Here is an 18,889-nt window from a genome sequence, read left to right as displayed (position 1 = left end):
CTCCTCACAGGTGCCCAAAAATAGCTCCTTCCTTCATTTCAGTGTCTTACTCATTAGTCAGACCAGCAGGCTTTACTAGATGATACGCCTCTTTAGATGAGTGTTTCCTGGCTGCTGCCATGGTAGTTCACCAACATATCCGATTACATGATGGGTGAATTAGGTTTTGCTTACCAGTTCAGCCTGGAAGTTGGTCTGTCCCATGTGATTGTGCACAGCTGTGCTTTGACTGGAAGCCCTGCTCTGCCCTTTCAGAAGCTGCTGACTGGTTAGAGAGTTGTTTGTGTCAGCTGAATTTTAACACCAAACCTGAGGTGATGGCGTGGCAGTTGTGTTTCTGGAAATGGGAGAATTCTTTTGAACTCTTTATTATGTCTATAAAATGTCAACAAAAAAAAAAGGCCAATTGCAATTTGAGGGAAACAAAGGTGATCTGATCAAATATGTTGTTTGTCTGACCAAACTTTATTGAGATATAAAACAAAGCAAATTCTACCATTTCAAAACATTAAGCATTGTTTTATTATTTATTTCCGAGAAATCACCTTATAACATTCTCAAAAATAATCGCAGATGATTTATTTTGAATAATAGATTATTCATCTATTTTACAGCTTGGCTTTTGTCTGTAGATCTACATCTCAACCATCCAGTGTTATTTCATTTATTTGATGATGATGACTTGTTGAATGATATTTTGTGTAAAGCTCAGGAGAACAAAGTCCGTTTTAGAGCAGAGTCATGACAAAGTGATATTGAAATTAAAATCCCTGTTAAATGAGAACTGTTCAAATTCAAACACTTAATTTGAGCTTCATCTGAAAACTGCAGTAAAGCCAGTGAGGCATCATTGGAATCACTGGTCTTTGAACAGTTGGAGCAGTAATAAAGTCTGTTTAATGAACATCCAAATGAGGCTGATTGCATTGTAATTTCGGCACTTATAAAACATTTATGGTGATTTGTTCCATTTGTCTTTAGGTCTTCCAGAAAGACGACATTGATCCACTGCAGACGCAGCTCCAAGACATCAACTCCCTCGGCCAGGGCCTCATCCAAAGCGCCGCCAAAGGCACCAGCACCAAGAAGCTTGACGATGACTTGGAGGGTGTCAACACAAAGTGGAATACCCTCAATAAAAAGGTTATTTGTTATGTTTGATGTTTGTATTTTCACCAATCACTAGCAGTCAAAAGCAAAGACGTATTGTGGTCCATCTTTGCTATTTGTCATATGGTTATCTTTTGATAAGTAGTAAAGCTGGTGACATCTGTATTTACTGTGCGGTCTGCAGATTGCTGAGCGTTCAGCCCAGCTCCACGAAGCCCTGTTGCATTGTGGGAGGTTCCAGGACGCTTTGGAGTCCCTGCTCAGCTGGTTGACTGACACAGAGGAGCTTATAGCCAATCAAAAGCCTCCCTCTGCGGAGTACAAAGTGGTCAAGGCACAGATACAAGAGCAGAAAGTAAGTCAACATCACATGGCACAACCACATAAACACACAGAAACTCTCACATAGAAAACACCAGCTCTATTTTTATCTCCCCATTTCAACTCTACAAAGTCCACAAAGCATTATGACTTCGACATTCATCTTATTTAATTGACATCCATTGTTAAACAAGAGTGTGGAACACAAAGCTTTTACTTTAATGGACACTTAATTTGCGCCTATTAGATTCACTGTTTCTCACCACCAAGCAATGCTTGCGGTTGGAGCGTGTTAAAGGCGCCCAATAACTCTCCCCCTTTGTTTGCCTCTGACAGCTCTTACAGAGACTGCTGGATGACCGAAAGCCGACAGTGGAGCTGATAAAGAAAGAGGGAGGGAAGGTAGCAGAACTGGCAGAGTCTGTGGATAAGGAGAAGGTTGCAAAAGAGATCGAATGCCTGGGGCAGAGGTGGGACGCTCTGCTCAAGAAGGCTGAGAACAGGTCTGTATAAACACCTGTAATGTTAAACTGTCTCCTTCTGCCAAACACATCAATATTTTTTCTTGCCAAGAATTAGATGAGATGATTGACAACACTCATGTTTCAACACAGACAGTTTTTCTGCTTTTTCAACAAACAACATATAACATGTTAATTAATCATCTTAAGAGGTGCTGGTTGGCAGATTCTGTTTGGACAGAGTGGGGTTAGCTGTGTCTATCTTTTTACACACGATGTGCTAAGCTAAGGATGGAGCTTTATCGTAATTGTTCAAATATGTTATATGGACCGGTCTGTCCATATAAATGTGAAGCCTGTTTTTTGTTCCTCACACATTCCTTGTGTTATCATTATGTATCAGGCACAAGCAACTAGAGAGCATCTTAGTGGTCACTCAGCAGTTCCATGAGACTCTGGAGCCCCTGAGCGAGTGGCTGTCCACCACAGAGAAACACCTGGCCAACTCCGAGCCAATCGGCACGGAGACGTCTAAGCTGGAAGATCAGATCTCTCAGCATAAGGTAATGCACAGCATTTTACCTCATCACCATATGTTGTTTTTTCATCTAAATTCAGTTTTGTTCATTTTGCTTGCACCTTTAAGTTTGTGCTCGTCATTATTTCCCATTCCGTTCTTCATTTAATTTCTGTTTCATTTTTTTTTTTTTTATGTGTGTTTTCTGTTTGTGTCATGTTTCCTTGGTTCGTTTCCCATCCCGTGCGGTCAGGCCTTAGAGGAGGAGATAATGAATCACAGTAAAGACCTGTTACAGACTGTGAGTCTGGGTCAAATGCTCAAAGCTGTGAGCTCAGTGGACGAGAAGGAGTTTGTGCAATCTAAACTGGACACCACCCAGGCCAGTTACATTGAGCTCCAGGAGCGATGCAGGAGGAAAGCAGAGATGCTGCAACAAGCTCTGGCAAACGCCCAACTGTTTGGAGCGGATGAAGTGGCTCTGATGAACTGGCTCAGTGAAGTGCACACCAAGCTGGGTGATGTGTCCGCGGTGGACTACAACATAGATGTGCTTGAAAAGCAGCTGGCAGAACAACGGGTACACAGTCCTCCTCAGGCCAAGCATTACGTTGCCCTTTCATTGCATCAATCATGTTTCATATGATTTTAGTGTTTTGTGTGTTATACTTTATTTACACTAACATTTTGTGTCACTCTCAGTACCTTTCCTAAGTTTCCTCTTTAATTTTCAGGCACTACAAAGTGATATTGACTTGAAGAAGGAGAATGTTGATCAAGCCATCTCTAATGGGATGGAGCTGCTGAAGCAAACAACAGGCACGTCTGAATTTATAACAGCAAAATGTGTTAAAATTTAGTTTTCAGAAAACGCAGGCAATTTCAAATCTGTCACATCATTTTCTTATTTATAGAAAAGAGAAGTTTAGTTTACTGTAGTTTGCTTAGATCACCACTGAGAAACAAAACTCTTTAAGTTAACAAATATTAATTTACTTCCTATTCACAGGTGATGAGGTGGTTGTTATCCAAGGCAAACTGGATGGCATAAAAAACAAATATGCTGAGATCAGCTCAATGAGTGACAACGTTTTGAAGACACTGGAACGCGCTTTGAGTCTCTCTTCTCAGCTACAACATACTCATGAGGACCTGAGCTCCTGGCTGGAGAAAACAGAGGCTGAGATCAGTGCTTTTGCTGGTCAGGAGCCAGTGGGCGAGCAGCTCATTCATGCACAAAGTAGACAGAAGGTCAGTCATTTGTCCTTTTTTTCTTCAAGAGATTAAACATAAAACACACACATCAGAGCAATTGTTATCATTTGAAGAGCTCTTTTCCAAAACGCTATAAATCCATTTTAATAGTTTTCCAGAAAATGAATTTTTTTTACCTAGACCCACCCATTTTGTTAATATTCAATTTATCCTGTTAAAATGATTGTTGGCTCAGTCTGAACATGTTGAACAATGATTATTAAATCAAACAACAATAGTGTAAATTAAAAACTCGCCCCTACGGTAAGCGGGGGCTGTGGGGATATACTTAACGGCACAGTGTCCACCATATAAACAAATACAGTAGGCTAATTAACACAGAACCCAGAAACTACTGAATGAATGACTGAAAACAAACCTCGGTTCAGAGTCGCATTTTGGCTAAAAATAGATTTGGCGCTTATCGCGGTTTGGAGGGGAACTGCATCTTGCGGTGCCTTTTAAACAGGGAAATGTAGCGATTTGACATGATATGTTGATGGAGCTGTGAATAGGTTCAGTACACAGCAAAATGGCGTTTATCGCGTTTGGGAAAAGAGCTCTTCATTTGTTGTTTTCTGTCTTCAAGGCCTTGCTGAACGAGACTAAAGACCAGAAACCTGTGGTGGACAAGCTGAATGAGCTGAGTGGTTCTCTACTGGATCTGATCCCCTGGCACACGCGTGAGGGCCTGGACAAGCTGGTGACTGAGGCCAGTGAGCGGTACAGAGCCGTCTGCGAGACTGTCACTCAGCAGGTCGACCAGATCAACGCTGACATACTTAAGTCACAGCAGGTAAACCAGGGACAAACTGCTTGTATCACTTCTCTCCAACAGAGAGAACCAAATCAGAGACCAAAGTGTTTTTTTTTTGTCTTGTTTGTTTGCAGTTTGAACAGGCTGCTGATAGTGAACTCGCTTGGCTGACTGAAGCTGAAGGGAAGTTGCTGTCGATGGGTGAGATCAGGCTGGAGAAAGACCAAAACACAGCTCAGCTCCAAGCACAGAAGGTTAGCCCGCCCGTCCGTCATAGTGTGTCTGTGTGTCTGTGAGTCTGTGTGTCTGTGAGTACACACAGGACTCAATTTCAACTAAGTACAGTAAACACAAGTTTGTTTTGTAACATCAAGCTTAACTCAATCTTCTGGTTTTCCAGATTTTCTTCATGGACATCATGAGGCACAAAGATGCTGTGGATGAGATTGTGAAAACAGGAAAGGCCATCATGAACTGCAAAAACCCGGAGGAGAAAGAAATCCTGAAGGTGAAAAAATACGATTATTTTAAATTTGAAGCAGTCAGGAATGATATTCTGATATTCATCAGAACTAAAGCATCTTCTTGCTTTTCAATCAGGCGAAGATGCAGACTCTCCTGGAGAAGTACGGCGTCGTGAGTCAGCTGAACTCGGAGCGCTGTCTGCAGCTGGAGCGAGCCCACTCCCTGGCCAGTCAGTTCTGGGAGACCTACGAGGAGATGTGGCCGTGGCTGCAGGAAACCTTGAGCACCTTCAGCCAGCTGCCCCCGCCTGCCATCGAGTATGAAACTCTCCGGCAGCAGCAAGAGGAGCTCAGGGTAAGCAGCTGATAGCAGCAGATGTTCAGCACAACAACTTTATTCAAATGATGGAAAAAAAACTAAACTGAATGTGTCACATCTTCTCCAGCAAATGAGGGAGCTGATCGCTGAGCACAAGCCCCACATTGACAAGATGAATAAGACCGGGCCTCAGTTACTTGAAATCAGCCCAGTGGAGGGAGTGCCCATCAGAGAGAAGTACACAACCTCTGATCAACTTTACACCCAACTGAAGGCTGATGTCAAGCAGAGAGCAGCCACTCTGGATGAGGCCATCTCCAAATCCACCCAGGTGAGAAGCTGTTGGCTGTTGGGCTTTTCTATGGATATTTTTAATTTTACTTATGCATCTGACAGTGTTTTCATTGGTTCTGTCCATCTGTGATAACAAGCTGAAGAAATGCCATATTTAAATATTGGTTGAAATAAATAATTACAATATCTAATATATAACAGATGATAAAATGATGACGATGTCTTACTAATTTATAAATCATAATCATTTTTATTAGGGCTGCACATTATTCTTTTTTTTATAATCAATTAATTTTAGATCATAATTAGAATCTTTATTAAAAGTAAATTCTTTTTTTTTTTTTTTGGTCATTGATGAAAACTAGTGAGGGAATATCAAAATTGTAAAATGATTGTGAGTCTGTCTGATCAACTGATTATTTAATCTTAAATGTACATGCAAGTATTGGTGTTTAAGTACAGCATCTGTCTGTAAAAGAAAAGCCAAACACTGTCTCAGCTTTCTTCAGTGTTATAGCTGGATGAATTCTGAATACAAACTGAGATGTTTCCTCGCTCTCCTCCAGTTCCATGATAAAATTGACCCCATGCTGGAATCCCTGGAGCGGATCGCTGAGCGCCTGCGTCAGCCTCCGTCCATCTCAGTGGAGGTGGACAAGATCAAAGAGCAGATCTCTGAGAATAAGGCCGTCTCTATGGATCTGGAGAAACTGCAGCCTTCTTATGAAACACTGCGACAGCGTGGCGAGGAGATGATTGCACGGTCTGAGGGGGCAGACAAGGACATATCTGCTAAAGGTATGCTACACATCATGTTGTCTTATCTGTTTGATATTATTTTGTTTCACTTCCTCTTAGCAGTTTATGCAATGAAGTAATTATTTTTGTTATAATACTCTAACAAAAAGGTTAAAAGCTTTTTTTGGCAGTTCAATTACATATGAGGGCATTCGGGTAATTAAAGGAAATAAGAAAAATGGCATAATAAAAGGTCAGCACAATCAAATTTTATCAAGGGTATATAAACACAATTACTACACAAAGCTTCAAGATCTTGGCTCGAGATCTTAAATTTAGTTTGGATTGTGATTTTTCATACACTGGATTGCGTAAGCTTTCCTCCAGGTGTAGCTTTTATGAGAATGCCATTCTATTTTCAGACACAAGAAATAATCAAAGAGAGAGTGAGAGATAATAAACCAAATACATTTCATTTAAATGTGAGAAATTTGTGTTTCATTTGTTTTGTATTCACTGTAATTGTCACCTGTGTTTTTCCCCATTAGCTGTACAAGACAAACTGGACCAGATGGTGTTCCTGTGGAATGACATCCAGGCTTTGATAGAGGAGCGGGAGGCGAAGCTGCTGGACGTGATGGACCTGGCAGACAAATTCTGGTGTGACCACTGCGCTCTCATTGTCACCATCAAAGACAGCCAGGACCTGCTGAGGGAGCTGGAGGAGCCAGGAGTCGACCCGTCCGTCGTCAAACAGCAGCAGGAGTTTGTGGAGGTAGACGGATCCCCAAAATGAAACAACGGAGTCAACCAACGGATAAATAAGAGTGAGGAGTCTTATTTTGTCTGCATTTTATGTCCACAGGGTTTCAAAGAGGAGATTGACGGGCTGCAGGAAGAGCTAGAAGTGGTTCAAAACCAAGGGGCGGAGCTTATGACTGCCTGCGGGGAACCTGATAAACCTGTGATAAAGAAAAGTCTGGATGAGGTAGAAAGACTTTTTTCATTCTTCGCTTGCTGATACTTTGTCCATGTAGTTATTGTGTTTTTGGTGGTAATGCTTGTTGTGTGTGATATTTGCAGGTGAATTCAGCCTGGGAGACTCTCAATAAGACTTGGAAGGAGAGAGTAGAGAGACTGGAGGAAGCCATGCAGGCTGCTGTGCAGTTTCAGGACGGCCTGCAGGTACTTTGATCGCTGCTTCAAGGGCAATACAATAAAGTTCTTTATTTACTTTGGTGAATCTCTTCCAAAACATTCCCCAGACTTTAAAAAAAAAAGCAAATATTTTTTGTTTTATCATGTAATCAGTGGGAGAATATACTATACTATACTATACACAGGTTCACAGACATACTTCTATGTTTGAAAGTGAGTCAATTTGTAAGGCCTTCAGATGAAACCACAGATTACAGTGCTTTGTTTTGTTTTTTGTCTTTCGTAGTTGATTGAAGTGATGCAACATTCTTTTGGAGACAGATTAATTTTGAAACAATAAACACAGACTACATTGCTTCTCTAGGTCTGGCTCACATTTTACCTCATAAAGTTATTCTAAGATCTTTTTGTGGTGAGAAAGGAATCCTCCACTCAGCTGCTCAAACGATCGCATTTTATACTTTTTTAATGTTAGTGTTTATCCTCAGAACGTGTTTTTCATTCTCATTTTATTATGTTTGTTTACCTAATTTGTCAGCCATGGAGATTTACCGCAGTACAGTACATGACACTGAATATGAAACCTGACCCTGTGCCACTAGGCTTTGTTTTCTCCATGTAACAATGGTTTTCCCACCTCGTACACAGGGAATGTTTGACTGGGTGGATATTCTGGAGAGCAAACTGGATTCAATGTCACCTGTAGGCACAGACCTGGAAACTGTGAAGCAGCAGATTGTCGAACACAAGGTACACTCTTCTTTCTTATTTCTGATGCAACAGCGGACTTTCTTTTACGATCTACAGGCATGCCTAATGAATTTAAGTCTTTAACTTTACCACAGTAGTCACATGTAAAGGAGCTGTGTCACCAGCTGTGTTTATATTGAGTCTTGATTCATAACATGTCATAGTTTGTACAGGTACAAAGGCGCTATAGAGATTACTGTACGTAATGTGGTCACATTTGCTTTGATTTACATTCATACAAGTCTTGTGCTGAAAAGGCAGAGCTGGTATTGTCTTTGTGACTTTGTTCTTCTGTTGACTGATTGGGTGTAACTGTGTGTGTGCGCTGGTTTTGCCAGGAGTTCAAAGGAGAGGCGTACCAGCTGCAGATCGAGATGGAGCGCCTGAACCACCAGGCGGGCCTCCTGCTGAAGAAGGTGACAGAGGAGGCTGATCGCTGCGCCATTCAGGAGCCCATGTCTGAGCTCAAGATGCTCTGGGAAAACCTGGATGAGAAGATCATCAGCCGACAGGTTAGACGAGGGAAACACATATACATGCACAGGGACAGAAATCCTTTTAAACTGAAATAGTCTCTTTTCACAGTTAAACAGTGTGAAAGCTACTTGAAATATATTGTACACCACTACTGCCTGAGCTGCTATATAATATATAGTGTCTCAAAAGGCTGTCTTGTATCCATGTCAAGCGCTTTCACACGCTGCAATAACTAATGGTTTAATCCGTCATTAATCCAGCACAAACTGGAGGGAGGCCTTCTGGCTCTGGGCCAGTTCCAGCACGCACTGGACGAGCTGCTGGCCTGGATGAGCCACACCGAGGAGCTGCTCAACGAGCAGAGGAAGGCTGGAGGAGACCCCAAAGCCATTGAAATAGAGCTCGCCAAGCACCATGTACGACAAATCTCCTCTCCTCTACTCCCATCCACGCAGATTTGGTTCAGTCTTGTGTGCCTCAGACCCATCCACCCAGCATCCGGCTAACTCTGGCTGCTGTATCTCCACAGGTCCTCCAGAATGATGTGTTGGCTCATAAAGCGACAGTGGAGACGGTGAACAAAGCCGGTAATGAGCTGGTGGAGTCCAGCGCTGGTGAGGAGGCCTCTAGTCTGCAGACCAGACTAGAGAACCTGAACCAGCGGTGGAAAGCCATCTTGGAGAAAACAGGGCAGAGGAAGCAACAACTGGAGAGTGCTCTGGTTCAGGTATATAAAAAAAAAGCTGATAAGCCCTGACCTCATTTATCATTATTTATTGTTTAATGAGCTGTGAGTGAAACCTTTCCTCCAGGGAAACAAGTATGTAAGTGTGGAGGAGTGACTCCTCTTTCTTCCCCTCCTCATTCCTTCTGCAACCATGTTGAGTTTATATTCATAATTTTGACATTTTGGGGGCAGCTTTAGGACGGGGGCAGTTTTAGGACAGATTTTTATTCAAGACATGTTTATAAAATGTCCTCAAGATTTGCCATAAATGAGAGTATTTACCAGGAAAATGTGACACAAATTAAGTTAAAATTTAAATTTCCATTACATTTTAACAGAGTCAATTAATTTTTAATCACAGCTTTAATTTTTAAGCTTTAATTAGTGTTTTTTTGGTTGTTTATTTTCATTTTACTGCTGATAGTTTTGGTAGCTAAAATAAATTCCAAGGAATTAATAACTCAGTCATCCTCTTCTTCGAGCCATAGGTTGCTAACAATGCGTGTGTGTGTGAGACACCTTTTGTCCTGACTCAGGTTGTATTGTGTTGTAGGCCCAAGGTTTCCATGGTGAGATAGAAGATATGCAGCAATGGCTGAAAGACACAGAACGTCAGCTGTTGGCATCAAAGGCTGTGGGAGGCTTACCAGACACGGCCCGGGAGCAGCTTAACGCCCATCTGGTATGTGTTTAACAATATGAAAGGCCGCATACAGATGGCGGGGCTTGTAAGGAGACGACGGTGTCTCTTCTGTGTTTTATCTGAAGTGTGAAAATTAAATGACACTGCAAAATACACTTCTTGCATCCTTGCAGGAGATGACAAAAAGCTCTTGAAGTGTTTCAAATTGATTCAGGGCTGTCTGACTATAATGAATGAATTTGGGAATGTTTTCCTCCTTTGTTTTCTCTCCCTCTAATGGAGAAATTTAAGACACTTTCACAGCAAAGGAGCACCAGCACTGGCATTTCATTAAACCAAAAACAGAGGGATTACTTGAAAGCAATAACCTTTGTCAAGTTAGTAACATTATACAGTTTAAATGTTTGTGGGAACATGCCTCTTGAGAGTCTGCGTGCCTCACTCTGCTCATTCTTTCACCATTTTTGGGCTGGATTTGGACGAACTGCAGACAAATTCATTACATACACATACACGCTGGTAGAATCCAAAAGTAAAAGTGGACCTGTCTGTGAATGTAACTTAAGTCTGTGTGACGAAAGCGTTGCTCTCTTCATGTCATTGTTTTTTGTTTTTTCTCTCAGGAGTTGTGTTCTGCCTTGGAGGTGAAGGAGGAGCTGTATCGGGAGCTGCAGACGAAGGGTCAGCAGCTGCTCATGCTGACGCCCGAGGGTCCCGACAGCAACACGGAGCAGGACCTCGCCAACCTGAAGGAGAAATGGGAAACTGTCCAGGGGAAGGTCGCTGAAAGGAAGGTATGGAGATGATGGCTGGCTCTCACTGCTCTCAGCTTAATGATTCACAACTTGAGATTTAGCTCCCAGTGAGAGATCGCTGACATCCACTTGAGCCATGACTCTGTAGCTGAGAGCCTCTAATCCCAGTGCCGATAATGAATGGTATAAGGACGGAGCGTTGGCAAGGACACACACACAGGATGTGGTCACACCGTAGATCACAGCACGGGCAGTTGCTGTCTGAGTCAGTGTGAAACAACAGTGGTCTCGTCTCATATGTTGCCATAGCGAAGAGCTGACAAGTGCATTAAATAAATAGTGGAGCTAAAATAAGCGCAGAGCCAAAATAAAGACACATCACTCACTATGTTGTGCTTATCCTATTTATATGTTACACCGTTAGAACAACAGCTTCTCACTTGTGTTGCTACAAAAAATAAACATCAACACTTCATGACAAAAAGATAAATCATCTCTGACTTCCCACTCTCACTCCAGATAAGGAGTTCCTCATTCTGGCTTTGCTGTAACATTTTGGGTTTTTTTCCTATTTACTTTGGTCGTGTTCCCGGGAATGTAAAGTCTGGTAAATCTTAAAGCGGCTCAGAGCTGCAGCTGCTGGACAAGCTCTCAGCAGCAGTGTGACACTCCTCCGGTGCAGTGTGCAACACAAACGCACACAAATAAAATTCAAATGATAAAATACGTAGAGAAACTGCAGTTCCATATTTAGCAAGACGCTCATCATGAACCAGGGAGACATTAATGCTCATAGACGCTGTCATGTTTGTAATGTCATTAACACAGCAGTTAACTGTCATGTGATGAGCCTGTGCCAGTGGCCTCGGCTGTAGCAAACGGATGTGTCTGTGCAGTCGAGACGCAGTGCATGTTTCTCTCATTCAATTAAAAGCTCATCACTCCTCATACTGCCTCTCCAGAGATGTGAACTTCCTGTGTTTCAATAGAGGTCAGCTTTGGCACAATTGAAACACAATTGTTTTTTTTTAACCCCTCAAATGTTGTAGCAACCAGATGGTTTGTTTTCAGCATTGATGTGATAATGTAACAGGATTCACTATACGAGGACCCCTGATGATTTGTGGTGTCTACAGGTGAAACTGGAAGAGGCCTTGACACTGGCCACGGATTTCCACAACTCCCTGCAGGACTTCATCAACTGGTTGACCCAGGCAGAGCAGACCCTCAACATGGTTTCCCCTGCCTCCCTTATTCTGGAGACCATCATGTTTCAGATTGATGAGCATAAGGTAATGTTTGCACAGAGAGGATTACACAATGTGAGAGTCAAAATGAAATGCTGATGACAGGACATTTCTTTTTTAATGTTTGTGTTATGATTGGTTTATCTGTGCCAAGTTGAAGCATTTTCATCCAACTTTGCTTTTATTCAGCTGCTATGACCTTGTGTAATTTCTTTAGTTGTGAAAAATTATAAATAATACCAGGCTGACTTGTAAAATAGCAGTTCATGTTTGCTAATTCACCTCCTGCCTTTGCCATCAGTGACTTCATGACTGAATGACCTCAGTTTGAACCTTACCTAATTGTCTGTGTTTCGCGACACTTCCATGTGTTTGTGCAGATGTTTGTGACAGAAGTGAACTCTCACAGAGAGCACATCATTGAACTGGACAAGACAGGAACACATTTGAAGTACTTCAGCCAGAAACAGGATGTGGTCCTGATCAAGAACCTGCTGCTCAGCGTGCAAGGCCGCTGGGAGAAGCTGGTGCAGAGATCTGTTGAGCGGGGACGGCTGCTGGATGATACCAGGAAGAGGGCCAAACAGGTACAGCTCTGTCCATATTTATTCTGGGATTAAAATAGGCAATGTTTCACCACTGTTTAGACATTTTTATTATCACTGGAACGCTCTGGAAATAGTATATGAAACTTGTTTCATATTCCGCCTGCAGCTTGTTATAGTGTTTTCATTAGCGTGGGCCTCTTAAGTTCCTTGGGCCTGAAAACCTAATCATGTGAACGTTAAACAGTACTCGGCAATACATCAAGTGAAATCATGCCTTTTCTTTCTTTCAAAATGGTTTACACTGCATTTGTTTCTTTATCCTTCATTAGTTCAGTGAATCTTGGAATAAACTTATGGAGTGGTTGGACGAATCTGAGAAGACTCTGGACTCAGAGGTGGAAATTGCCAATGATCCGGACAAAATCAAGACGCAGCTGGCACAACACAAGGTGACTGAGCATCGTCTTATCGTGGTTTTAATGAGAAAAGAGTGAAAGTTAAAATAGACATGGACCTCTGACAGCATCTACAGCTGAGTTTCATTCAGTTAACAGAAACGGCGTCAGCATACAAACCATTTTGTACAAGCCTGAACCGTGAGGCAATGGAAGTAGATAATTCCAGTAGTAAAAGATATTTATAGGAGTATCTACAGTGCATTAGTCGTGCATTTGTTTATGTTAAAGACCGCCTAGTCCCTTTTGTTTTCTCTGCAGTTGTTTTATGGGGAGATTGTGCTAATCCTGTCATAATCCCAGGATGGACCAAATGTATCAGGGGTGACCCTGCTTTTCAATACTTTTAATCTCTATGAAGCAGTGGCTCTTGAGTTTTGACCCCCTTTTTTGTTTCCCTCACAAAATACCGTCTTCTTAATCACAAAACGCACACAGATTAGGATACTGTCTCACATACCAACAGTAGTAAAAAGAAAATCCCTTGAGAAGGCTCACTGTAACCATGTGCATCCAAAGACACGGATTTAAAACAATCCGATCAACAAAACTCTTGTCAGCTTCTTGGTTTTCTAAATGCAGAATTACTTCATTTGCTGAATGAATTGCTGTTTTTTTTCCTCATATGCAGGAGTTCCAGAAAGCTTTGGGAAGCAAACACTCAGTGTACGACACCACCGCCCGGACAGGACGGTCTCTGAAAGACAAGACCAGCCTTCAGGACGACAATCAGAAGCTGGACGACATGCTGAGCGAACTGAGGGACAAATGGGACACTGTCTGTGGCAAGTCCGTAGAAAGGTATGGACAGTTTTTTCCCACGTTTCTTGTTCTATTTTCATCCCACCAACAACTAGTCAGACTGTTTGCTCTATTTCTGAAAGACCTCTTCATTCACAGTGAATGATTTGTTCTCTCCTGCAGACAAAACAAGCTGGAGGAGGCCCTTCTGTTCTCCGGCCAGTTTACAGACGCTCTCCAGGCGCTTATTGACTGGCTGTACAGAGTGGAACCTCAGATGGCTGAGGACCAGCCCGTACATGGAGACATAGACCTGGTTCTCAACCTGATAGATAACCACAAGGTAGAAAACCACAGCAGCTTTCGTCACTGACGTTTATTCATCAATGTTTCATACCACAATAGAAGACAGAGGACACTTAAACCCCAGCAGGGTTGAACTATAGGCATTGTTCTGTCCAGAAAGAGTGTGTGGGAAACTTTCTGTTATGTTTGCTCATTTCCAGTGTTATTGTTAATAATACCTGTGCTGCATCAACACAAGACATAGTGGTGTTCTTTGTTACACTAAGTCCACAGAAGATCCATGTATTTTAAAAAGTAATCTAGTAAATAAAACTGACATTTGTTGTTTTTGTTGGTGATATAAGTTTTTATTTTGTTTGTTCAGGTCATTTTTCAAGCTGCTATTTCAGTCTGTTGTTTGTGAGCTCATGTTGATTGACTTGTGTCGTCGTCCTCTGCAGGTTTTCCAGAAGGAGCTGGGAAAGAGGACGGTGAGTGTTCAGGCCCTCAAACGTTCGGCCAGGGAGCTGATCGACAGCAGTCACGACGACTCGTCCTGGGTCAAAGTCCAGATGCAGGAGCTGAGCACTCGCTGGGAGACGGTGTGCAACCTGTCGGTGTCCAAACAGGCCCGGCTGGAGCAGGCCCTGTGTCAGGTACTGCAGAACCTCCACAGGTTTTAGATAGGAGGTGAACGGAGTCTGTGAGTCTGACACAACACGTTTGTTATCTCAATACAGGCTGAGGAGTTTCACTCTACTGTTCATATCCTGCTGGAGTGGCTTGCTGAGGCAGAGCAGAGTTTGCGTTTCCATGGCAGCCTGCCTGATGATGAGGAGGCTCTACGGGCGCTTATCGAACAACACATGGCAAGCAGTGCAAACATTTATATTCTTTTATCTTTAACAAAACTATACATGTATGTTTGGATTTGTTTTATTTTGACAGAGTTGGTTGTTTCAGTAAATAAATGAAACACACCATCGTTTGATTAAATAAACTGTCTGTGAGTAGATGAAGACATCTACTGTACCATGCCAACAATGCAGGAATATTTTTCTTAACTATGATCTCATCTGATTGAAATAGCTCGGCCTGGCTCCAGCGTTTAAACAACCTCATGAACAATGTGATAATTTTTATGTTTGCTGACGATAATCCAGCTGCAAATCTGAACTCTTTTCTACTTTCTATTTTTAAGGAGTTCATGAAGAAACTGGAGGAAAAGCGAGTGGCTCTAAATAAAGCAACCAGTATGGGGGAGGCCATTCTGAGCATCTGCCATCCAGACTCTATCACAACCATCAAACACTGGAACACCATCATTAAAGCCCGGTTCGAAGAGGTCAGTTCACAGCTGCGTGTCTGCATACATGCCTTTCTTCTCCGTCACACCCACAGGTATTACCGGGCAACAATTGCATGTGTTTAATATGTGTAATGTGTGTGATGTTCCTGTTGCAGGTGCAGGCTTGGGCCCGGCAGCACCAGCAGAGATTGGCCACAGCCCTCACTGAGCTGTTGGCCACTCAGGAGCTGCTGGAGAATCTGCTGACCTGGCTGCAGTGGGCTGAGACCAACCTTAACGATAAGGACAAGGAGACGCTGCCGCAGGAGATCGAAGAGGTCAAAGGCCTCATAGCAGAACATCAGGTAAAGGCAAACTGTTTTCAATTCATTTGAATTAAAGAGGAACTATGCAAGATTTTTAGCTTATACAGCTTTGGAGTAATAGGGTCTCTTGGCCGAAAACCAACCTTGCAAGATCAACACCACCGATCCAGTGTCCCAGAGCTTGTCTCACGAGAAACATGGGCTGCTTTACAGCACTACCACATAAACGCGCCCGGTAATCCATAATCTCTTGTTAACGTTACCCACCTCGGTAGGCAACACTCCACAGATTGCCTTCTCGCCAGCTTCGTTGAAAACAAATGCACACGGCCGGGTGGGGAGGGAGAGGGGTTAGCTGTGAGTTTTTACGACTGTGAAAATATCCAGTCCGAAACTGTAGAGGGAGCTCTGTAGAGAAAAAAGCGACCAAAACAGCAAAAAAGCAACCAGACCGGCATAGTTCCCCTTTAAAGTAGTTGATATTCTTCTGAGTACATGATTGAAGTTGGAAACATTCTTGTTGTTGTTCCCTGCAGGCGTTCATGGAGGAAATGACCAGGAAGCAACCAGATGTTGACAAAATCACCAAGACACACAAAAGGAAGGCTGCTCTGGAGCCCCAAATCCAGTCACATATCCCTGTGCTCGACAAAGGAAGAGCTGGAAGTATGTATCCCACAAATACCCCTTATAGAGCGTGACCTGAACCATCTGGCCAAGTGCTGAGTCACTGCAGGGTGACACGACATCCTCTTCACGTCCCGTTTTATCACCTGGAATGATGTCATTGCCAATCTATTCCCCCTGATTACACGGAGAAAAACACATGCATCATGACCTTTTTTGTTTTTCATTCGCAGGAAAGCGTTCACCCACACAAACGATGTATGCGTCAGCAACACAACCCCCCATTGAAACCAAGAACCCCCGGGTCAACCTGCTGGTCACTAAGTGGCAGCATGTGTGGCTTCTGGCTTTGGACAGAAGGAGGAAACTCAATGATGCCATGGATAGACTGGAGGAGGTAACGGAGCACTCACACCTGCTCTCAGTGTTATTTCAAGCACATTTTTCCCTTTATGGTTGTTAATGTCATCACCTTTTTTCTTTGTAGTTGAAGGAATTTGCCAACTTTGACTTTGATGTGTGGCGGAAGCGCTACATGCGCTGGATGAACCATAAAAAATCTCGTGTCATGGACTTCTTCCGCCGCATCGACAAAGATCAAGATGGCAAGGTGACCCGACAGGAGTTCATAGAGGGCATTCTCTCCTCCAGTAAGTGTCTAACATACAGTATGAGATCATAACTGGACAACGTGAACCCCTTCCAGCAGAATATTTATATACTTATTAAAACCTTAACAGAATTCCCCACCAGTCGTCTGGAGATGAGCGCCGTGGCAGACATATTTGACAGAGACGGGGACGGCTACATTGACTACTATGAGTTTGTGGCAGCTCTTCATCCCAACAAAGATGCTTACAAACCACTGACAGATGCTGACAAAATTGAAGATGAGGTAAAAATGAACTCTGATGCTCCATATTTCAAATAATTTGCAGCTTGTTAAAATCAGGATTCAATAAAAATGATTCTCTGTTTGTAGGTGACACGTCAAGTGGCAAAATGCAAATGTCCAAAACGATTCCAGGTGGAGCAAATCGGTGCCAACAAATATCGGGTAAGAAGAATTTTACCTGCTGCATGTGTTTAAAAGAGAGAGAAAAATATCTCATGTGTTTCTTCAAATACACACTCTGTCACAATTGTTAAATGCATTTTAAAAACCAAACTCATTATTTTTATTGGGAAATCTTTGCAAAGGTAAGTGATGAATGTGCTGAAAAACCTGCCAATAAAATAAAAACTCTAACCTTTCTATATTTTTATTGTTCTTCGCATCACCAGTTCTACCTTGGAAACCAGGTACATATGAACGTCCTCTTGTGTTTTTAATCTCTTTGTTTTGTGCCTTATGCCCTCTCTCATTTACCATGTTTGCTTTTCAATTAACACTCTCTGTCCAGATTCCTGGCTGGTATTTACAGACTGGAACTCAGAAGTAGAAATAAAGATCTATGGCCATCTGATTTAATCCACATGGAGCACTGGCCTGAGATCTAACAATTTATGGTTGCTGAATATAATCTGAACATGAAGTTGATTTTAAATGAGTAACAAAGGAATCATTAAAGGCACCTGTGTTGAAGTATTTTTTGTGATTATAGCAATTTTGAACATAAGTTTTTGTTGCAAAAGAAGAATCCAGGTGAAAAGTAGTTTAGCAAATGTTTATAGTATATCTGCTTTTGAGTTTCAGATAATACGATATTATTGAGCCAATACCATTTCAGCACATATTTTTTTATTATTGGTCCACGGGCATAAATTCATCTGCTGGGCATTTTGGGAAATAATGCTTTCTGTGTGCTTGCCTTTGGCGCTTCAGTACCATGGGAATGATTGGCTGACACACTCTTATGTAACTGACACTGTTTATTCATTTATTTTTTTATAGTTGGGCAACTTTGATGATTTTAATGAACACTCAATTTTTCATTTTACCTGCTGAGTTAATATGTTTTGTCATGACAAACTGCATGTTGTAATGTTAAACTCATACAGGTAGATGTGTCACATGCTTTTTGAAGCCTGTTGGATTTATGATGTCAGAGAGAGGGGATAGGGGCATCAGTGGTGGTTTGTGAACTAGTTTGTGTTGCTGTATCACACTACATTGAATTGAAATAATTCTTTTGACAGTTTGGTCTGGTTCACTGCTTACATGACTCCTTAATCGGCGATGAGACAATAGCAAACAGGGAAAATCAAAATCTTACCCCCCACCTACACGTTGCAGTTTTGGAAAGCTGTATTCTGGTAAATCGTTATTCTTAAGATGTTTCTTGTGCCTCTTTTCTCTCAGATCATCATCACCCTTAATGTATTTGATCACTTAAATCACCAGTGGCATTAAATCATTCTGAAAATCATACAGTGCAAGATTTTTTTAGCAGTTTTAAAGATACCATGATACAGTAGGAACTTTAGTGGAGGGTCATCAGTGTTTGGTCATGTCTGCGTGTCACACTGTGGTGGATTAGACTGAAATGATTTGAACCATTCCTCATGTTGTTCTCAGTGTATCATCGGAGCTAGCTGCATTGGATCTGCATCAGTGTCAATGCATCCTGAGCATTTGAGTTGTAGTTGTAGAAAGTGCAACAAAGTGCTGGATTGCAGGAGATTGC

The 18,889-nt window shown here is 42.2% G+C and overlaps 1 protein-coding gene across 2 annotated transcripts in view; it reads left to right on the top strand.

Annotated features, from left to right (window-relative positions):
- The window catches only part of dst (dystonin), a 93,318-nt gene that overhangs the window by 68,241 nt on the left and 6,188 nt on the right, over nucleotides 1–18,889 (top strand). For both annotated transcript variants that reach the window (XM_083988745.1, XM_083988744.1), the window contains 37 exons: nucleotides 982–1,143; nucleotides 1,295–1,465; nucleotides 1,768–1,934; nucleotides 2,296–2,455; nucleotides 2,663–2,989; nucleotides 3,144–3,228; nucleotides 3,419–3,660; nucleotides 4,253–4,459; nucleotides 4,555–4,674; nucleotides 4,821–4,928; nucleotides 5,021–5,239; nucleotides 5,331–5,534; nucleotides 6,064–6,295; nucleotides 6,784–7,010; nucleotides 7,101–7,223; nucleotides 7,319–7,420; nucleotides 8,042–8,143; nucleotides 8,482–8,655; nucleotides 8,881–9,036; nucleotides 9,150–9,347; nucleotides 9,901–10,029; nucleotides 10,614–10,784; nucleotides 11,882–12,037; nucleotides 12,373–12,579; nucleotides 12,870–12,989; nucleotides 13,627–13,796; nucleotides 13,920–14,079; nucleotides 14,483–14,677; nucleotides 14,762–14,890; nucleotides 15,223–15,366; nucleotides 15,486–15,674; nucleotides 16,172–16,301; nucleotides 16,496–16,659; nucleotides 16,750–16,912; nucleotides 17,003–17,157; nucleotides 17,245–17,319; nucleotides 17,547–17,564. In XM_083988745.1, coding sequence (XP_083844871.1) covers nucleotides 982–1,143; nucleotides 1,295–1,465; nucleotides 1,768–1,934; nucleotides 2,296–2,455; nucleotides 2,663–2,989; nucleotides 3,144–3,228; nucleotides 3,419–3,660; nucleotides 4,253–4,459; nucleotides 4,555–4,674; nucleotides 4,821–4,928; nucleotides 5,021–5,239; nucleotides 5,331–5,534; nucleotides 6,064–6,295; nucleotides 6,784–7,010; nucleotides 7,101–7,223; nucleotides 7,319–7,420; nucleotides 8,042–8,143; nucleotides 8,482–8,655; nucleotides 8,881–9,036; nucleotides 9,150–9,347; nucleotides 9,901–10,029; nucleotides 10,614–10,784; nucleotides 11,882–12,037; nucleotides 12,373–12,579; nucleotides 12,870–12,989; nucleotides 13,627–13,796; nucleotides 13,920–14,079; nucleotides 14,483–14,677; nucleotides 14,762–14,890; nucleotides 15,223–15,366; nucleotides 15,486–15,674; nucleotides 16,172–16,301; nucleotides 16,496–16,659; nucleotides 16,750–16,912; nucleotides 17,003–17,157; nucleotides 17,245–17,319; nucleotides 17,547–17,564 — 5,961 coding nt within the window. The remainder of the gene's footprint in view (nucleotides 1–981; nucleotides 1,144–1,294; nucleotides 1,466–1,767; nucleotides 1,935–2,295; nucleotides 2,456–2,662; nucleotides 2,990–3,143; nucleotides 3,229–3,418; nucleotides 3,661–4,252; nucleotides 4,460–4,554; nucleotides 4,675–4,820; nucleotides 4,929–5,020; nucleotides 5,240–5,330; nucleotides 5,535–6,063; nucleotides 6,296–6,783; nucleotides 7,011–7,100; nucleotides 7,224–7,318; nucleotides 7,421–8,041; nucleotides 8,144–8,481; nucleotides 8,656–8,880; nucleotides 9,037–9,149; nucleotides 9,348–9,900; nucleotides 10,030–10,613; nucleotides 10,785–11,881; nucleotides 12,038–12,372; nucleotides 12,580–12,869; nucleotides 12,990–13,626; nucleotides 13,797–13,919; nucleotides 14,080–14,482; nucleotides 14,678–14,761; nucleotides 14,891–15,222; nucleotides 15,367–15,485; nucleotides 15,675–16,171; nucleotides 16,302–16,495; nucleotides 16,660–16,749; nucleotides 16,913–17,002; nucleotides 17,158–17,244; nucleotides 17,320–17,546; nucleotides 17,565–18,889) is intronic.

This window comes from Trachurus trachurus, assembly GCF_905171665.1.
Source record: "Trachurus trachurus genome assembly, chromosome: 15".
Taxonomy (NCBI): Eukaryota; Metazoa; Chordata; class Actinopteri; order Carangiformes; family Carangidae; genus Trachurus; species Trachurus trachurus.
The sequence above is the reverse complement of the archived record's forward strand: the minus strand, read 5'-3'. Positions and strand labels throughout refer to the sequence as shown.